Here is a 20,970-nt window from a genome sequence, read left to right on the forward strand (position 1 = left end):
AAAGCATGTGGCTTGTTTGACCCTACGTCAACTCCCCCCACACTAACACACTCACTCTCTCACTCACTATACACACTACAACCCCATGCATGCTTCTCTCTGTGGCTCCACGTGTGTGTGTGTGTTTCCTATTTTGAAAGACGCAAAATGGGCGTAATTAGCGGCGAGCGATGTCATCAGCAGCATAGTTTATTATGGTTTCCCCCCATGTTATGTTATGCTATGTTGTTTCCACCACCCTCTATGAATAGAGGCAGCTATTGACAGACTGGGTGGCTGTGGTGGGTGCACCCATTCGCATTGCATAGCGTGTTTTGTTTAAAAGGGAAAGCCGCCCGTCATAAAGGCCATGATTATTCTTGCACTCCAGTCAACGAGTGACATATTTGGAACCGGCCCATGTTATTTATGTTATTTATTGTGGGCTGTGTGGGAGTGTATGTACATGTGTTGGGTGCCATATGAATGGCTATATTTCATGGTGTGGCGTGGTGAAGGCCAGAGGTCTGCTCAGAGGGGGGGTAAAACCACAGCTCCTTGGCCAGCTGCCAACTCGTAGACCTAAGCCTCATTACCGCTACTGCAGGTGACAGACACACACACACACACACAAGCAAGGGTGCACGCGCACACAAGCACACGTATACATACTGATATATTTCTTGCACATTATGTGAACAATAAATCAAAGCTTATTTCTCTTTCTGACCTTGGGTCTGTAGCAGGACGTGTGTGGATATCAACACACAAACACACACACACACACACACACAAACACACTGTGTCTAAGGTGCAAACAGTGCACTTGAACCTCAGTCCTTCAGAGTCTGGACAACTCGTATGAATTGATTGAAATGGGTGCTTTTAAAAAACGATTTAATCCTGAAAATAAAAGTGAAACATTTTTCAACCTATAAGGGATTGAACAAGATATTAGTCAGCATGCCATCATGTATTTATTTTGGATCGATGGACTTTATGCAATAATATAAAAGTTTTTAAATGATCTATGGTAATGGTGTTTACGTTAACAAAGGTATTATTCTAAACATTATTTAATAAGGTCAGTTATTCTTGGGTTAACCCTAATCCACTAACCCTAACCCCTAGGCTAATGTTATTTAATAATGCTTTTTACTGCATTAGATATTAATGTTTAAATGTTAATTAATGGTGAATTAATGAAGTCCAAAGTGTTACTAAAATATGTCATATGTGCTTCTGAACACCTTATTTATGAAGACAATCAAAGTGCATGAATTACATTCAAGAATATAGTAATTTTAAGCTTGTTTTCAGACGCCAATCTAACTATGAAAATATATCTCAACATACCATACTCCTTTCACAAATCGCTTTTTTGCCACTCTGCCAATACGGCGTTCAAAACACCAGCTTTTTTCACGTTTCTGGACATCGCGTCCGCCACAGGGGTTGGAGCTAAATCTTCACACATCCCCCGTCTGCTCCATGCGTTAACATGTTCCTCACACTCTCGCTTGCCGGGCTGCTGTCCACAGACTGGACGGAAATGGAAGATAAATCAGAGAGGAAAGCATGAGGAAAAAACTCTCTCTTTCCCACTTCCTGGTTTTGTGAGCGAGTTCAAAGAGGCTCTGAACCCCTTTGATCCTCCAGCCAGATCCTCGTAACGATGGCTCCTGTAGCTAGGCTGTGTTCTACTGATAGCACAGAGGAACCCAGCAGGTATGAAGATGTATGTATAAATACACAGTATATACTGTAGTATACAACCCTGAGGTCGGTTTGGTGTGTGTGATGGGGTTGCGTTGATCTACTCCTGGTGAATTTCTGCTCAACTGGCTTTCCCTCTATTTGAAAGCCCCTCAGAGAATCCTATAACAGTTATGCTCCCTCGCGAGTATTTCTCGATGCACGGTGTGTATGTGTGTTGGCCCTTGGGGGTGTTCCTACGCCCTCGCTCTGTAACTGTCGGTCGGTCTCTCTTTCTCTCCCCCTCACCCTCTCTGTCTTTCTCTCTCACCTTCTCTCTCCCCTCGTCTCCCTCTTTCTCTCACCCTCACCCTCACTCTTTCTCTTTCTCTTGCTCTCTCTCTTGCTCTCTCCCCAATTTCTGACATTTAGTCCTCCCTGCACAAAATAGATTAACCCTTCACAGGCCTTCCCCTTAGGCACCAACATGAGACTGTTCAGAGAGAGAGCGAGAGGCAAGTGTAATCCAGATTGATGGGTTCTGTTTCCGTGGCTACATGATTTGAAATCGCTGCCCTCAAGTTGTATGTCATATGAACACTATGGGAATTGGTCGTTTCCTGTTAGCTCGTAAGCGAATGTAATTACACACACACACAAACGCACGCACACGCACACACTCATAAGTGCACACACCTGAGCTACACTATATGAAACAGAATTCACAATAACTTGCATTGCACAATATTGACGTAACACAATACACATTTTATCTTTGCGTTAATATTATTTTTCCCAAAACTTTTTCACGTAACCCGGTTCTCTAAAAAGCATCACAGTTACAATGAGTTGATGTTATTACCATCCAAAATACCCCCTCAAAACGTATAATCCCCCATCCTTCACGCCCGCACACTCACTCACACACACACACTCTAGAATGATGTCCAGTTTAAAACTAGTTTCTCCTCATCGTCGTTGGTCTCACTGTGTGCACAAAAGGAAGTGGTGTGTGTGTGTGTGTCGGCTTTGTTCGGTAGAGAGAGATTGCCCCCTGGCCATTAGTTCTTACAAAGGAAACTTGTTTCAGGTAATGTCTGTGTGTTTGTTCCTGTCACACACACACAACCCACGTACAAGAAACACACACAAAGAAACACGAGACACAAGCATGACACACACAGACACAGACACACAGACACACAACCAAAATATACACCCTCAGAAAAAGACCCAGGGAAAATGGCTCTTCTCTCATTCATTCTTTCTTTCATTCTGTTGGATGCAGATTGCCTTGCTAGGACTATTGACGTCTGCCAGGCTACAGTAGTTACTGTGTGTGTGTGTGTGTGTGTGTGTGTGGGGGGGGGGGGGGGAAGAAGGTAGAAAAAGAAAGAAGAATAAAGGGATATTGATGTGTGACATGCTGCAAGCAATTTAGAGAGAGGGAAGAGAGAGAGCTACTCTCCTGTGTGGATCAATCAGATGATGTAGCGATAAGACTGTGGATTACTCCGTCATTTACACACTCCCCGTGTGTGTGTCTGTCTGTGTGTGTGTGTGGTGTGTGTGTGTGTGCGTGTGTGTGTTTGCACGAAACACACACCACATCAGTTCGCCTCCATTAACACACGCCAGACGTCCTCTCGAACCCAGCCTTCCTTACTAACTCTGCTCTCGCTCTCTCAGGCGTTCTGTCAATCTCTTTCTCTGTCAGTCTCTCTCACTCAGTTTCCTGCTCTCTCTATCTCCCTCTCTCCCTCTCTCCCTCTCCCTGGCAGTCATTGTCTCGTGAGCCAGCTGATAGTGCATATGGGCGCGACATGCTCTTTAGCCCTGGCCTGAATAGTTAATGTGTCATGTGCTCAGTGTGATGCCCAGGGTAATCCCCCCCCTCCCCCCCCTGCCCCCAACCACCCGCTGCACCAACGGAAATCTCTAGAACGTGTCAGTGGGTCACCGCCAGTCCCCTGGGCAATGGCGGGTGTGGTGTAGCAGTGGGTGTGGCCCAGCACGAGGGGGTGTGGTTTAGCAGTGGGTGTGGCCCAGCACGAGGGGGTGTGGTTTAGCAGTGGGTGTGGCCCAGCACGAGGGGGTGTGGTTTAGCAGTGGGTGTGGCCCAGCACGAGGGGGTGTGGTTTAGCAGTGGGTGTGGCCCAGCACGAGGGGGTGCGGTTTAGCAGTGGGTGTGGCCCAGCACGAGGGGGTGCGGCTTGGCAGTAGTGGGTGTGGCCCAGCACGAGGGGGTGTGGTTTGGCAGTAGTGGGTGTGGCCCAGCACGAGGGGGTGTGGTTTGGCAGTAGTGGGTGTGATTTTTAGGAGTGTCGCAATCCTAGTGATAAACATAACAAAGGTCAATAACTTAGAGGTGTACATGTGTATCACATTGACAGTGGATCTAAAAACGCTGTTATAATCAGCCATAATTATCCAAACGTCATTCTGCAACATCATACATTTCAAGCATTAATAATCATTTAGATAAATGTGCATTTCTCTGAATATCCAAACTGTGTTCTTATGTAATGTAATGTCGTTAATGGTGTCCAAGTGTATTTTAACTCATGACACTCTATGGACATTAAGAGCTCCCTTCCTCTGTGCTCCAGCCCCTGCAGATCAACGACGACTTCTGCGGCCAGGACTTTAACCAGCCCCTGGGGGGCACCAGCACCATCGAGGGGCTCCCCCTCTTCATCGACAAGGATGACGGCATGACCTCCGTGGCGGCCTACGACTACCGCGGCAACACGGTGGTCTTCGTCGGCACGCGCAACGGCAAGATGAAGAAGGTAGGGACAACAAAATGGCTCCTCGTCGAGGGCACCGTTCGCGTCGCGTCTGTTGTGCGTTTCTTTTGCTTTTGTTCAAGTGTTTCGTTTTGCCCCGGCGCCGGTTGGCTGTGGCTTGTTTACTCGGTTGGATGAATGCACGTGAGTTGACCGCCGAAATACGTCACTGCGTTTTTATGATTCAAGAACGCTCCAAAAATGCTGTGTGCTTAGAGTCAACATCTGTCACGCAGGGTGCGACTTACTGAAGTATTTTTTTCGGTTAGGAGGGGAGGGTTGGTTGGTGCTTGCATCGGGTGGCAGCGCTGTGATATCTGGGTTAAGACTCGACAGGCAGCTGTGTGTTTTTCACAGCCTAATCTTTGGCACGTTGTCACATTGAGCCCAAAGAACACCCTCTCACAACTGGCCACGGCCTCCTCTACATAGTTTTGGCTCGTTTCCCCCCCCCCCCTCTCTAGAAAGCTCCGGTTTCCAACAGATTTATGAACAGATACAGTGTCCTGGCGTCTCTCTGCTGGTTTTAATGAGCTCACATTCAATCAACTAACAGGCTCTCCTATTGGCTGGCCTAGCCCTTGGGCTACGCGGTTGGGCTCTGTAGCCCCTGACTGATGGAGATAGATGGAGGAGGAGGAGAGGGGGCCGAGGCGTAGAGGTGATCTCTAGATGGATAGATAGACGGGCACCGGGTCTTCTGCTGCTGCTTCATGTTCACACTCAGCCTTTTGATTTCCATTTGCTCGGGTCACGTATTTGGGCCATGGATTAGGTTAGGTTTTTACTTTGTAATCTGCTTAAACGGAGCAGTGTATACACGACTGATCTGGTGCGTCGTACTTCAATGCATTTCGGATCTTCTGGTTTTCATTGTGTCAGACACGGTTTGCTATTGTTTGTGGGGAAATTGTTCGATTTCTTTCTTTTGGGGGCTCCTTGTGTGTTATTTTGCAATTCTATAAAGTTGTTATAGATGCAGATTGTGTGTGTCTGTGTGTTCTGTGTGATGGGAGAGCTCTCAGGGTGGAGGGTAGCTCATTGGAATTCAAGCCCCTTCTCTCTGCACTGCTCAAAACCTGTCAGGCATTCTATATTATGAATCTATAATGTGTGTGTGTGTGTGTGTGTGTGTGTGTGTGTGTGTGTGTGTGTGTGTGTGTGTGTGTGTGTGTGTGTGTGTGTGTGTGTGTGTGTGTGTGTGTGTGTGTGTGTGTGTGTTGTCACTCCTAGTGTGCATAATAATAATGTGCAAGGTTGTAATGCCATGGATTTGGTGTTTGAGAGAGGGAGTCAGAGAGAGACTACTCACAATACAATGTTGCCTAAGAGTCAGCTCTGAGCATTTGTCAAAGTGACATCCATTCAGTTAGCTTGGCAAAAGCCTCTTTTATTTAGTTAGCTTTGTTTTCAGAAAAAAATGTCTCTGCTAAATGTTCACCATTTAAGGTGTGTGTGTAAAGCGTAATGTGTACTAATAACACAAATCGCTGTGTCAAATTTTACATTTTTATATTTATAAACATGACGAAATACTGGTGCACACACACCGCACACACACTGTATTAATTCATTGAGTGTACAATGGCTGTGGCCTTTCCTCACTATCGTTGATAACTTTGAGAAGGGTGCAGAAAGATGGCGAGTGTGTGAATGAGCAGCATGCGATGACACATTACCTTTGGCGTCGATCATCAGGCCAAGAGATCCAGAACAGACGGCTCCTTGTCCGCCGTTAGACCACGTGTGTCTGTGTGAAATGTCTTTAGGACGCTGAGGGGCCTTTTCATGAGCTGTGTGTTGATATGCGTGTTGCTTCTGATGCACTTTGGTATTTAGTGTGGAAGCGTGAGCGTGCAAAGGGCCTTTTTACACCTATTGGACACTGTCCACTTCAAAGACTTTTGCATTTGAGGAATGAAATTAAGTGTTTACTGTTGAATGTGTGTGGCACACGTGCACAAGCACACTCACAATATCTGTGGGGGATGCATGGAGGTTTATAGCTCTAATGTACAAATTATACAAAAACCTCAATGGAGAGAATTGCATTTTAGTCTATATTATTTGAAAAGGCATGCTTGCTTTCCTTTGTAACCCACTCCGTGTTTCTATACGGACGTTTTATTTATTTAATTGTAAATCTTGATGATCATCAAGGCTCAGGCGAAACACTAAAAACATATACTTGAGGATTTATTTCAGACTTTCATAGTTCGGCGTCTTTGGGGAATCAATTCACTCACATTTGTCATTTGTCTTTTTTATGTGGCTAAATTACTTCCTTGGCTCCTATGTCAAGGTTGTCCTGAGCAACATGGCATCAACGCCCGAATGAATGGATTCCCTGTACACACATACGTATACACACACACCCACACACCACATTCACACATGCCCCCACACACCCAAGAAGCTTTCATTAGTGAACCTTGGGTCTGACGGGATGCAGATTTAAGAGCTGCGTGGGATGGACGGATGCAAAAAACAAATTGGAAAGTCGAGGCGAGGTTGATTTATATCCATGCACTCGCATTGAAAGGATGCTAAGCAAGGGTAGCTGTAACAGGGGAGGTCAGAAAGTCACCAATGACTGCCATGGTCAAGGTCTCCGGACCTAACTCTCTCCATTCCAGGTCAAAGTACCTCCATCGCCTCGCTTCTCTCCCCTGTCTGTTTTATAGCTCGCTCGGCCTGACAATGTTGATTCCTATAGGGCCTGTACATCAGAATGCATCATGGGATTTTTCTGTTGCAGTCTCCACCCTATTGAGAGAACTCAAGAGAATTGTAGTGCTGTACAGCCTACATCAAAATGAAAATACTGAAACCCCGGCTGTTAACTTTGTTTTGCTACGACTCGCATGAGAAAAGCTGTAGCAGTTTCCAACACAACAATGTCTCCCGATAATGACAAATCATTTCACAATTAATGAGTAAACAATGACCCAAACAACATTGAAACCAACAGAATAACTAACACACCTAGCCTCTCCTTCTCCTGAAATGGCGGTGGTCATTGGGAGGTGACGTCTCAATATTCAATCCCTGTACGTCTATCTCTGCCAGCTCCTGTAGATCAGCCTGCACACACACACACACACACACACACAGCCTCCATGCCATGCTAACCAATTAGCCAATGCTTCACTACAGTATGGAGCAAAGCCCATCTCTGTGGAGAACTGGACCATTTAGTTTGTGTGTGTGTGTGGGTGTGTGTTGGTGCTAAAAGCACAGAGGAACCAAAGCGCATCTGTCTACAGAAGACGGTCGAACCGACGCCACGACTCCCTTCGCCTCCTTTTTTTGACACTCCTGCACGTTTAGGGACTGTTGAGCACGAATAAAGCCAGAAGGACACACACACACACACACACAGACACAGACACACACACACACACAGACACAGACACACACACACAAGATCAGACACAAGAGGATCCTAATGGATAATCCAATGCCCATTGTTAAACCCCCCGCCTCCTTTCCCGACACTCATGCATAGCGCACACACCCACACACACCCACACAAACTTCAGCTGAGCTGTTGCGCACCATCTGCCGTGTGTGTGTGTGTGTTTGTGTGGTCTCTAGTGCCAGGTGGCAGGTGCCCCTGGCGGTCCTACTGTGCCCATTGAGGCCGTGCCAGGCTCAGGTGTGACAAAGTTTAAGAAGGGAGGGGTTGGTCCATTCATCTGGTGGGGTCACAGGGCTAGACTAATCCTGCCTCCCCAGGAGGATGGCTCCACCGTCCAATGCAAACATCCCAACATGTCTCTCCTCTATCTCTCATCAGCGCCTCGTGAAATGAGTTCAACCAGGGCTGGGCCTAATGGAGTAACATATTATCACGATAATCATCGGGAATTTGATACGTTCGCGATAAATATCCTAATAGGATTTTGAGAAGAGTGTGGACGTTCTGAGTAAGGTTTTAGTGTTAAACTAGCTTTTGTTCTCAGTGACGTCTCAAACCTCATATTTTGCCCTAATGATGCATTTCTTCTCATCCTAATGCATTTATATTAGAAAACTGGGTATTAGGATAATCTATAACCATTAACCAACCACGATAGCCATTCAACGATGATAACTGTTAATATTTAATTATTGCAGCCGAGCCCCAAGTTGAACTACAAAAACGTATCAAACTTAGTTTGACAAGTTCACACAATTGAACCTCTGCTAGTTTGTTCAGTTGAGGCATGCATACACAGGGAAAGAATGAGAGGGACGGAATATTCTGGGACGATAGAGGGTCTGCCAGCATAGCACAGGAATTATGTGAGGGTGTGTGCGTGTGTGTGAGCCTGTGTGTTGAAGGATGGTGAAAGAATGATTCCAAATGGAGTACAATTCCCACAGGCACCGCCCTTTCTCAAATGTTTTGTACTTTTTATCTTAAGGAAAGTGTTTCTCTCCCCTCCCCAGAAGAAGAAACTAGATGCACTATTGTGATACTTCTATTTTTACGTCTGTGAGATGGACTGAATCAGACACTTTCTTAAGAGTGCATTCTGTGTATTGTACGCTCTGCAGTGCCTGTGTGTGTGTGTGTGTGTGTGTGTGTGTGTGGGTGATGCATGTGTGTGCGTGCGTCTCATTATTCTTCTCCGCCAGCTGAGCCACGAGTTATCTGGCCTGGTTTTGCTACACAGAGACCAGCTTTGTGTAGCCGCCTGCTAAAACCTGGGTCATCAGTTTATACATTCACACTGGGAACGTCAAGCTGCCATATCCAAGACCAAACGGTGAATCACACAATTTCCCTGCTAACAATGTCAACTAAATATAGCAGCCTTCCAACCCTAAAAGTCTGCTACTTCACCTCTCCAGAGGGTCATTCTGACTAATGGAACATATTAGCAGCATATTCCTACTGTAGCTAGCTCACAAGCTGGCTGGGAAGTGTGTTTCACCAAAGCATCCCTCTTCTCCACCCTTAACTCTCACTCTATAGCTAGGCCAGGGATGCCCACGTTAGCATGTGCCCATAGCATGAAGTGGGTTGAAGTGGGGCAGTGTAAATGAAGGCAGCAGTGTAGCAGGCTAAAGCTACTTGGTGCGCTAGCCTCCCGTGGCTAGTGGCTGGTCGACCGTGGACATGCTCATATGCTTCCAACCGCGCAGGCCCCAGTTGACGCCCGAGGCTATCACAGCAGCACTCTGGGGGGTGTGTGTGTCTTTTTGTGTGTGTGCGACTGTGTGTGTGTGTGTGTGTGCGCACGACTGTGTGTGTGTTGTGTGCAACCATGTGTGTGTGTGTGTGTGTGTGCACCAGACTGTGTGTGTGTGTGTATGCGTGCAACTGTTTGTGGTTTGCGGCTGTGTGTTTGTGTGCGGTTGTGTGCAACTGTGTGTGTGTGTGTGTGTTGGCGCTCTTGTGTGTACGTGCATGGTGTGTGTGCGCAAGTGTGTGCACATTTCTGAGACGAATAATGAAGACCGATATATGGGTGTCTTTTGGGTGAAGCGAGGGTGGGTGGGAGCATAAAGATTTTCTCTTTGTATGTCGACTCTACACTAACCTACACACACACTATCTGTCCCCCGTGGGCGTTTCTCTGTATGACGCCACACACACACACACACACACACACACACACACACACACACACACACACACACACACACACACACACACACAGACACACAGACACACAGACACACAGACACACACACACACACACAGAGACAGAGAGAGACACACACACAGAGAGAGAGACACACACAGAGAGAGAGAGAGACACACACAGAGAGAGAGAGAGAGACACAGACCCACGGACACACACTTGGAACTGTGTAGATTAGAGTGACACCGGAGCAGTGTGTGCACACAGTTTTTAAGTACTAGCCTCTGTGTTTGTGTGTGTGGGGGGGGGGATTAAAATATATAATGTATGGAGACCTTATGATTATGGCTGTTGTCTGTTACTATAAATACCATCGCTGAATCCTCCTCATTAAAATAGAACGAGAAATGTGACATTCTCCTTTTGCTGCTACACTAAACCCATGCACGTTATCTTTTCCTCTTCTGTTATCCCCATATCCCTATCTATTGTTGTTCCTGAGTGGACAACGTGCTAGGTCTCTCCTTGTCTCCATGGCTTGGGGTGTTGCAGACTAGGAAATGTCCTCTTTTTAACAAGGGCTCTTTTTTGCCCGCTTTGTAAAACGTTTCAGGGCCTTTTGCATAATTTCCAGGGACATTTCATCGAATGTTGGGAAATACTTTTGATTTTTTTCTATGTTGCATGACAGAACAATTTTCAGCAACTCCAATGAATAGAAATTAAACATTGACCCGCTTTGCAATTCCAAAGGGGAAAAAAAAAAGTTAACTCTTCATAGTATGGGTCAAGTATTGCCCTGAATAGCCCAAGTTTCACTCAGTGTTCCCCATTAGGTCTATTTAACATACGTACAGCCCATCGTGGATGTAATAGGAAGAGCAGGTTTGCTCTAGAGTCTCACCACCAAGCAGATTCACATGTTAAGTGCTGTATCCTGGATTTGAAGGAGAAGGCATTAATGAAGGGTATTACTTAAATATTTAAAGGACATCAGCAATGCTCATGTACGCAATGATCGCAACCACACACACACATACACACACACACACGCATACTCACACAGAGACACTGACAGACACGCACGCGCACACACACACAGACACACACAATCACACAGACACACTCACAGATGGATCTACTGCAGCCTCATTAAAGCATCTTTAACCCCCTTATAGCCGAGTTCTTTCAGGGAACACTTTCTAATGGCATTGGGGAAAATTAGAGTCTGTTCCAGGACAAAAATATTGTTTCAACTATATGCTTGAGTGAGTGCAAACCCTTCCCCTGAATATAATGGCATATTGTCCTTAAACGATATGGGTCACTCGCGTTATTGAACGATTCTGCGACTGTCGTGTTACTGCCTGATTTTCCTGGTAACCGGAAGGTGAGGAGAGGGGCGATCGAGAGGAGAGGATGGGGAGACTGCGAGGGGAGGTGTAGGCAGGAGACGGGTTAGGAGAGGAGAGGTCTAATGTACTGAATAATGAATGGTGCCCGATCCATTTTTGCGGGCAGTGTGATGAAGGCTCTGTAGAGCCAGCGGTGCTGACATGTGAGCACTACACAAGCCTATTTATTTATTTCGTTGAGACTTGACGTCCTTAATAACGTCTATAAACCATGTGCACCAAGTTTGAGTGAATTTTGACTTTTTATGCTTTTCCTCGTTGTTGGACTCAAATATTTCTTTCCCCATACCCGTTAAATCGTTAAGTTTCATTTGTCTCATGCCTCATGCGCTCTTGGCTTTACCTCAGAGTTATATGAAGAAGCGATTTAATTGTTCGTCGTTGGCCATGGCTAATGCTGGCCTCTTTTAATATAGAGATGGTGGTGGTGGTGGTGGTGGTGGTGGTGGTGGTTTGGGCTCCAGTTGGCTGGACCCAGGCCCTGGCACCAGGGAGTGTTCGTGGGCCGCCAGGCAGGGAAGTCGTGGGTAGAAGTTAGCGCTGTAGCATGGCTCTTCCCCCGCCATGCCAACCGCCCCAGCCAAGGGCACACCTTGTGTCTGGCATCCCGCCACGGTCGTGTTGGCACGCTTTATCTATACACACACACATAAACACACATTTGAACACACACACACACATACACACGCCGGCACGCACACACTCATGCACGCACGCACACATGCATGCCAAAGAGGTGAAAATGAAAGTTGTAACTCAAACAAACTAGCGGGCAGAGTCCACAGGGCTTGACGCAAGTGGCACAGCGGGCTCTGATTACCTTTGGCCCGGGCCAGCGCTCCCTCTGTTGCGCACGAACACAAACACACACTCACATACATATGCACACAGACACACACGCATGTTGGCCCCCACGCACTCATTAAGCCCTGTGGTTGACAATATGTAGCCCAGCTGGGTGCTGCTGCTATAGTGGCGCGGTCCATAGATACTGTGGGTCCACCGCCGCACACACACACACACACACACACACACACACACACACACACACACACACACACACACACACACACACACACACACACACACACACACACACACACACACACACACACACACACACACAGATACCTGGAGGTTTGCCCTTCACTGTGGATGGACACAGGCTCAAAACACACACACAGACATGCGTATATACTCTTACACTTGCACAGCAGCGTTTCCTAAATCTCCGTAAATAACAGGATGTGAAGCACTCCTTCATCTCCATTACATCGCATGATGAGTGTAAACGAGTGTAAATGTGAGTGAGTATCGTATTAGCTAATCTAGTGTGAAAAATGCCAACGTTACAAACACACAGACGCAGATGCACACGTACATGCACGTGCTCAGACACTCTACACTAGCTTCCCATAGGAAACGAGAGAAGTGAGCTTATCAGATTAGCCATCACCAAGCTAATAGATTTTTAATAGATTGTTTTTGATTAGTTCCTCTGCTTTACTGACATTAAGATGATTAACTTGAGTGTGTGTGTTTAAACACAAATGTGCATTTGTGTGGAGACTTGGTGGTCGAATACAACGAATTTGTGTGTGCGACTGTGCGTTACTGCATGTGCGTGTGTGTGTGTGTGTGCGCCTCAGGCAAGTCACAAGTTTTGTCATAAGCTTTGGGAGCAATTCAAGGCCACAGTGTTCACAAAGGGTACGATGTCATCACGTTTTGACAAGGAGCACACACAAGGATACACCAACTCTCATATACGCTTGCGCACACACACCCACACACACACAGACACAGACACGCACACAGACACGCACACAGACATGCACATACACAAGCATACACATACATAGACATGCACACACAGACATAGGCACAGGCACGCACCCACACACGCATACCACTATTCCCTTGGGATGTGCATAGAAATACACACATGAAAACAACCCCAATAGCGTTACTCCCTTCCTCCCTCCCCAGCATGGAGCAGCAGACTCTTGCTGTCTTCCTAATTATCCCCTCACCCCCGGGGGGAAATGGCTCTAGCCTGAGGCTCAGCCACACTAGCGCGCTAGCTAGCTTGCTCGCTAGCAGCTAGCCCGTCTGGCTAACTGCCCAGGCTGGATGGCCGTGCCCATTGGGATGCCCCATAAACGTGCAGTAGGGTGACCCTGCGGCTAATCCCATAAGCATAAGAGTTGGTGATAGCCGGGTTGGAAGCCAATACCCAATGTGGGTTTACTGGCCTCTAGCTCATCCTTACAGCAGAACTCTTGGCCACAAGATAACTGTCTCGCAATTTCTTCTGCTCGTGTGCATGAAGACGCACGCCTTTTCACTTCGAATTAGTGTTTTTATTCCCTGCTAATGAAGAGGAGTTGGGCCTAAGTGTGCGCTGACGCGGTCTTTAAAATCTTTTCTCTTTGAGCCATATAGCCTCAGAATTGTTGAGAGTGCAAATGTTATTGGAGTGGTTGACCTTGTGGCTCTGCCATTTCCATCCACTAAGCCTTTAAAAATGAAGAATTAAGCGTCTAAGAGGTATTCCCGTGGTGCTAGGCCTTTCACTGCTTTCTTTCTCTCTCTTGCCGTCCTTTCTCTTATGAAAGAGCTGTTTTCTCTCTGGTGAAAAATGTGTTCAGCTGTCCCTTGGTTTATACTATGTTTCGAACTGCAGGAGATTTTAATTAGTTATACGCACCAGCCTTTGTACACAACCCCAAGCCACAAACAACACGCCGGCTATAGCTTTTTTTCCAGCACATCACTTCCCCTTTCTTGCATCTCTCTTTATAAACTGAACGCCATTTTGAACTATTTTCACTGGTATTCTTACCGCATTTGCGCTCTCTCTCTCTCTCTCTCTCTCTCTCTCTCTCTCTGTCTGTGTCTCTGTCTCTGTCTCTGTCTCTCTCTGTCTCTCTCTCTGTGTCTCTCTCTCTGTCTCTCTCTCTCCTCCCTCCCCCCCCCCCCCTCCAACTATCTTTCCTTGGGTCTCGGTAGGATTAGTCATTAGCTGACTGACTGAGCTGATTGCATCTATTCCCAAGCTAGCGTTTGTTTTCGTGTCTGTTTATTTCCCCTACCTTCCATTTGTTCCTAATACATCCTGCCTAACTCGAGTGTACCTTTTCTGCTCTCTCATTCACCTCCTCTACCGCTCCCCATTCATATCGCCATTCTCTCTCTCACACACTCTTTCTCTCCCTCAGCTTCGAACCAATTACAGCTTTGTTTCTATTCCTTTGCCTCTACCACTCTCCCCTTTGCCACAACTGTCACACACACAGACAGACACACCTCTCCGGTATCTCCATAACATTAATTGAAGGGTGTCGGCCAGAACCCACCAAGCGTTCATTATCTTTATATTTAATTGGTCACTTTGCCCCAGGGAGCGATCCCATTTCCCTGAAGATGGTTTATGAGCCCTCTGTTTGTTCCTGTGCTTTCGCCAACCCTATATATGCGTCCTCCAAAGATGGCCAGCAACCGCAGCCAAGATGGCTTGCAGTGTGCACTGCGCTTATCTATTTTTATTCTTAAGAGGACGGTCATAACAAATAGCAAACAGATTTTGAATAAGCGTTAATTCTCTTAAAGTCGCCGTCCTCCATGTCCTTCTCTTCTCCCTTGCTCATCTCTCTCTCTCTCTCTCTCTCTCTCTCTCTCTCTCTCTCTCTCTCTCTCTCTCTCTCTCTCTCTCTCTCTCTCTCTCTCTCTCTCTCTCTCTCTCTCTCTCTCTCTCTCTCTCTCTCTCTCTCTCTCTCTCTCTCTCTCTCTCTCTCTCTCTCTCTCTCTCTCTCTCTTTTTCTCTCTCTCTCTCTTCACCCGGTTCTCCATCCATCCATGGGCCTCTGCTGGATTAAGCTAATTAGCTCAGCAAGCAGCATCCCAAGGGAAATGACACAAACACACACACGTGCATTTGCACGCACACGTAGATGCGTGCACGTGCAGCCACAGGAGTGAAAACAACACACACACAAACACACACAAGTGCTCATTAATGAAAGCAAACACAATAGGAGCTTCTGCTAGTAAACATGGATGAATCACAAGGTGACGTACACACACACACACACACACACACACACACACACACACACACACACACACACACACACACACACACACACACACACACACACACACACACACAGAGACACACACACACACACACCATTCCGGGACGGCATGTATTCTTGTTGGACATGAAATGTTCTGAAATGCGGTCGGCAGAATAGCATTGGACAAAGTATTTTTTTTGTAAAATCAAACACACCGATAGTTATAGACGCTAATAAGCTAAATTAAATAAAAAAGCTCAATACATTCTCCTAATTGGCTTGAACACGCCGGGGCTCTGTGACTAGTCAGCGGTGTGAAAGAAAAAAGACACAAAGCCTAATTCTGTGTGTGCTGCTGTCTGCCAGCGTGTGTTCCCTCTCCCCACCACCGAGACCATAAGCTGCATGTCTGTAAGAGCATAGTGCCGTCGCTACACTATATGGGTCACTGGAGGGGCTGCCCTAGAAATAACGCTTACACACCCATGTTCCCCCCTCTCTCTCTCTCTCTCTCGCTCTCTCTCTCTTGCTCTCTCCTGCAAGCTTTCTCCTTTCTTTTTTTTATCATTCCCCCCCCCCCCCCTCGCACTTGCATCACCCAGGGGCCTATGGTGGTGATGACACGGTTCCCCCCTTAGCTTTATGTTCTTCATCTTCGTCATCGTCTGTCCGGGGGCCGAGTGGTTGTAGTTTTGTAGTTCTGTTAACTGCTCCGTTAAGTTGGGGAGTCAAACCCGTACCACCCAGGCCCCCTTGCTTTATTAATGAAATATATCCACCCGCAAGGGGAGAAAGGAACACGACACTGACCAACGGGATGGAACATGCTGAGAAGGAAACCATTCATCCCAGCATAGGGTGAGCGGCAGGAAGAGGGAGACTGCTCAGTCACTCAGTAGGAATTCCTTTCCGGATGTTTCTCCGGGATATGAGCTGTGCCACCGGAAAACTGTCGGTTTCCAGGGAAGGCTATTCGATTACAGATAACCTTGGATAGGGGGACTGCCGGGGAACTGGTGTGTGTGTGTGTGTGTGTGTGTGTGTTTGAGAATAATAGAGGGTGAGAATGCAAGAGATTGATACTGTGGTATTCAGTGACCTGCAAGAGGAAAGTACACTCACTTTTCCTCTGAACTTCCTCCCCTGTCATTTTTCATTTCTTGATTCTGTTTTTTTGACTTTTTGTATCTGAGATGTCCTCTTACCTCTACTCCTGTTCCATTTTAGCTGGAGAATTGGGTCTGTATGTTCTGTCTGTGTTTTTTTTTGTGGGATGTGATCCCGGAAGCTGGAGAGATAGTCTTGGACTGCATCAGTAGCTATGTTGGTGCTGTGTTATGGGTGTAAAGAAGATAACACACAGACACGCACACAAACGCGCGCACAGAAGCGTGGAGGCTCAGATAACACAGGGGTCTTTAAGTTGTCTCCAAATCCCACGAGCGAGGCCTTGCCTCCTCGGTTGCCATGGCAACAGTAGTCAGGGCCGCCGCGGTAACGGTGCGACTCGAGGTGGCGGAGGATGAGAGAGGGGGGGGGGGGGAAACGAGAGAGGAAATGTGGCGAGCTAGCATGGTGTGTCTGCGTGTGTTGATGTTTCTGACAGAGAATCCCCACTAACCCTCCACTCAGAGCGAGGTTGGTCAGAAGCCGGGGGGGGGTTTAAGAGGGGATGCTCGTGGCGTGGTGGGAGTGCGGCCCACTGGTGAGACACAGCTGGGTTGGAGAATAAGTGGGCTTGTAGGTCACTGGTCTACTGTGAGTGGATGTGGGGGAGGTGGTCGGGAAGAAGGAGAGAGAGGGAGAGAGATGTAGAGGCTGAACGGCTGGTTGCTAAGCTCATCTTCTAGATCTTCTCGCCTCGATGATACGTTTCACGTTGCGGGCGTGGTCGCATGTGGAGGAATTGACCTCGGAGCCCATCGGCGGGCAGAATTCATTGTGTTGCGTCGATAACGTGTCTATCGCCTTCCCCCTTCACCTACACCTAGCCTTGCTCTCGCAGGGCAAGCCCATGGTAAGCAGAGGGGGGGTTTGGGAGGGCCGAGTTTCTCCACACAGCTCATGGCTCGTGTGTCTTTTATGGTCTGCGATACGAAGACGACGTGGCAAAGGAACCACGTTCGAAGGTCAATTTGACCCATTTGTTCTGATTAGGGTCGAACCGTCTCCCCCCCCACCCCCCCCCCCCCCCCCACCCCCCCCCCCCCCCCCCCCCCCCCACCCCCCCCCCCCCCCCCCTTCCCCTCCCCAGCAACCGTTCTCAGGTTTGCACCAGTCATCTTGTCCAGGCAGGTTTTACACACATTAAACCGTGCCAAAGATATTAGACTCGGAGCAGACGGACCGTAGGTGTCAGAGCTCCAATGGAAAATCCATAGTTTCATTACAGGCCCTGTGCAATGAATGGGAGCGCTGGGCGTCCGGGACTCCATCACGGGCCCTACGGGAGCCAAAATGGCTGGTGTTTAGAGGAGCAGTGGAGTGGAGAGGAGGCAATAGGGTCAGGGCTGCTGCTGGGACTGGCATTTTTATAAAGAGAGGGGGAGAGGGTAAGGATCACATACTGCCGCTATTCCAAAGGACATACTGTACCCCGCTCACCTGTGTTTGTCACACACACACACACACACACACACACACACACACACACACACACACACACACACACACACACACACACACACACACACACACACACACACACACACACACACACACACACACACACACACACACCGAATTAGATTTTCTCACATGTATGTGCTTTTGCCTATGCAGTGCAAGCATCTGTGTGTTTTTTGACAGCAGATTTAGATGACTGTTATTTGCCTTTCACTCCCTCACACATCTAGCTGTCAGATGTGGGAAAACAGGGATATTCCTCTGAGGAAGGAGAGTCTAAGGAAGCAGAACGAATGGGAGGGGTCAGTACGGCTTCCAAGACATTGATTACCTCTGGTTGCCGCTCTTCAATTCTGAAAGTGTGTGTGTGTGTATGTGTGTGTGTCTTCCTCAGCGTCATGTTATTTAGAAACCCAGGTCCTCTGTGGTCTTGTAAATCACCTCTGGGAGTAGGCTCATTATGCAAACCCAAGTACTTACCTGTGCGCACGGGCGTGTGTGTGCACTTTCATTCATCCCTTGGGCAAATTGTTACAGCAATACACACAGACTGACATCCTGACGGCAGGGAGACGCACGCACACAAACATACGTTCACTCGCATGCATACTGAGTAAGTGATGAAGGAAAGATGAGTGGATCAACGGGGCTTTTCAAAGTAAAACCAAAGTTCCCTCAAGTGCTTCATCTTTGTCGCCTGAAGTGACCTGCATGTCGTCCTCCACCAGTTAGGAGACTCACGCACACACGCGCACACACAGACACGTACACACCTCTCCACAGAGAGTGTTATGGAGCCAGAAGCAATGCAAATTGGATAAAACGTTTTCGGAAACTGTCTTTTCCCACTGGGACCCTTTGCACTCCAAGCCCGCGTGGTGGTGTGCGCGCGCACACACACGCACACACGTGAAGTACTAGCACACGTGTGTGTGTGTAAGTACTTCTAAATCATTGTGCATGTGTTTCCCAATTTCCCAGCATGCCATGGGCTATGGTGCGTCCCCGCTGTGGTTTGATTGGGCGGGTGCTAAATGGGAGAAAGTGATGGGAGAGCGGGGTGCGACGGAGGTGGAAATTGAGGGCATCTCTCTCCCAGACCCTGACAATTAGCCGTCAGAAGGGCCGAGCGAGCTGTTAATTTGACTGTCGCAGTGAGGGGGGAGAAAAAGAGAGAGAGGAAGAGATTGGAGAGGAAAGGTCAAAACGGAAGGAGCGAGCAAGAAAAACAAGCTTGATATAATGACACGGAATAAAAAAAGATGGAGAGAGACGGGGAAGTTGATGAAGAGATGAGGACGCAGCGTTGCAGAGGTTAGAGAGGGAGAGTTTAGCAGAGGGCACTCGAAGCGAGCGCCTCTCTGTCAGTGTTCTGTTTCTGAGATGTGTTCCCTCCTTGCGGGTGCGTTTGATTTTTCAACCCGTAGGGTGCTACGTGACCGCCTTCCAAGGTCAAGTGTCTCTCACTCCGTGCGCAAATCAAGCGTGGCCCCCGCTCACTACTTCATAGTATAATGTCTCCATCATGAGGCATGCTAAGCACTTGCTTCGATGGATCGTGAAGAGCTCCTATTTATGCAAGGAACCCCGTTTTGAAGGTTTCAAAAGTGACTTGGAATCATAGTGTCCGGCCGTCCATCCGTCAGTGAGTGCGTGCGTGCGTGCGTGCGTGCGTGCGTGTGTGTGTGTGTGTGTCTCACCATCAGATGCGATGCGTGGAAACGGCTTGGTCGTTAACTCGGTAACTCAAACGACATGCAAGGAAACCACATGTTTGACCATCTGCCTCGCAGGCCGGTTTGTTTTTGGGGTGGTTGTTTGGACTCCCTTCAAAGAGAGACTGTTTATTTATGTTGGTGACGTATCGTCAAGTTAGCCCGGCAATACACACAAACACACCCACGCAGAGGCATAAACACGCACAAAGTTTTTTGTTAATATTACTAAATGTTGGCGACAGCCGCACACAGTGACGCAGTAAAATATCTGGCGGCAGAAGATTGGAGCTCAGTGTTTTAGTGTATCCTATTCTGGCTGTCCTATCAGCTCAAGTACTTTTCCTGAATTGGACAGCAGGTCAGTTGATTTGTTTGGCTCTTCTGTTTATTAATAAAAGTCAACAGACATTCTGCCAATAATACTTGTTGCACACAAAGACGCACACACACACGCACTCGCGCACATACACACACCCTAACCAGCCACCTTGTTCCTGCTCTGGAATCATTTGCGGAGCAACAGAAGTGTGTGTTTTTAAGTGCAGGGAGCGTGGTGGGCCATCTGTACACACACTTATTCCTGGATATGCGCGTATAAGTCTAATTGAGCTTTTTAATTGTCTTCTAAATCCTGCTGAGCACCCATGCTGATGCCTAATGGCGTGTGTCTATGTGTGCGTGCCTGCGTCCGTGCGTGGGTCCGTGCATGTACAAGTGTATGTGTGTCCAATCCTCTGGGATAGGAGTTGTTTTGCGAGAGGGAGAAACTGCTGTTTTTCTCAAACAGCAGTTTGTGATTACGATGCGGAATCTATTGGCTTGTTTGTGTGTGAGCATGTGTGCGTGGTTGTGTGGCTGTGTGTCAATGACTGTGAGAAGGGAAGCAAAGTAGGAATAAAAGGGAGAGGCAGGGATGCACTGAATATGAACGGAGCGTTTGGAGGCCAGGGAGATGTAAATATTTAATAATGCATTCACGGTTTGTTTGAATTTGAATTCATCAGCTGGTGAAGATTCATCTCTGTGCTTCCGAGCTCTTGTGGACGTGTTCTAGAGCCTGCGTGTATGTATGTGTGTGTGTGTGTGTGTGTGTG

The 20,970-nt window shown here is 47.7% G+C and overlaps 1 protein-coding gene across 3 annotated transcripts in view; it reads left to right on the forward strand.

The window, feature by feature from the left end:
• The window catches only part of LOC130402559 (plexin-A1-like), a 172,561-nt gene that overhangs the window by 40,829 nt on the left and 110,762 nt on the right, over window positions 1-20,970 (forward strand). For all 3 annotated transcript variants that reach the window (XM_056606771.1, XM_056606773.1, XM_056606772.1), the window contains exon 3: window positions 4,284-4,466. In XM_056606771.1, the coding sequence (XP_056462746.1) occupies window positions 4,284-4,466 (183 nt within the window). The remainder of the gene's footprint in view (window positions 1-4,283; window positions 4,467-20,970) is intronic.

This window comes from Gadus chalcogrammus, chromosome 13 (genome assembly GCF_026213295.1).
Source record: "Gadus chalcogrammus isolate NIFS_2021 chromosome 13, NIFS_Gcha_1.0, whole genome shotgun sequence".
In the NCBI taxonomy this organism is placed as follows: domain Eukaryota; kingdom Metazoa; phylum Chordata; class Actinopteri; order Gadiformes; family Gadidae; genus Gadus; species Gadus chalcogrammus.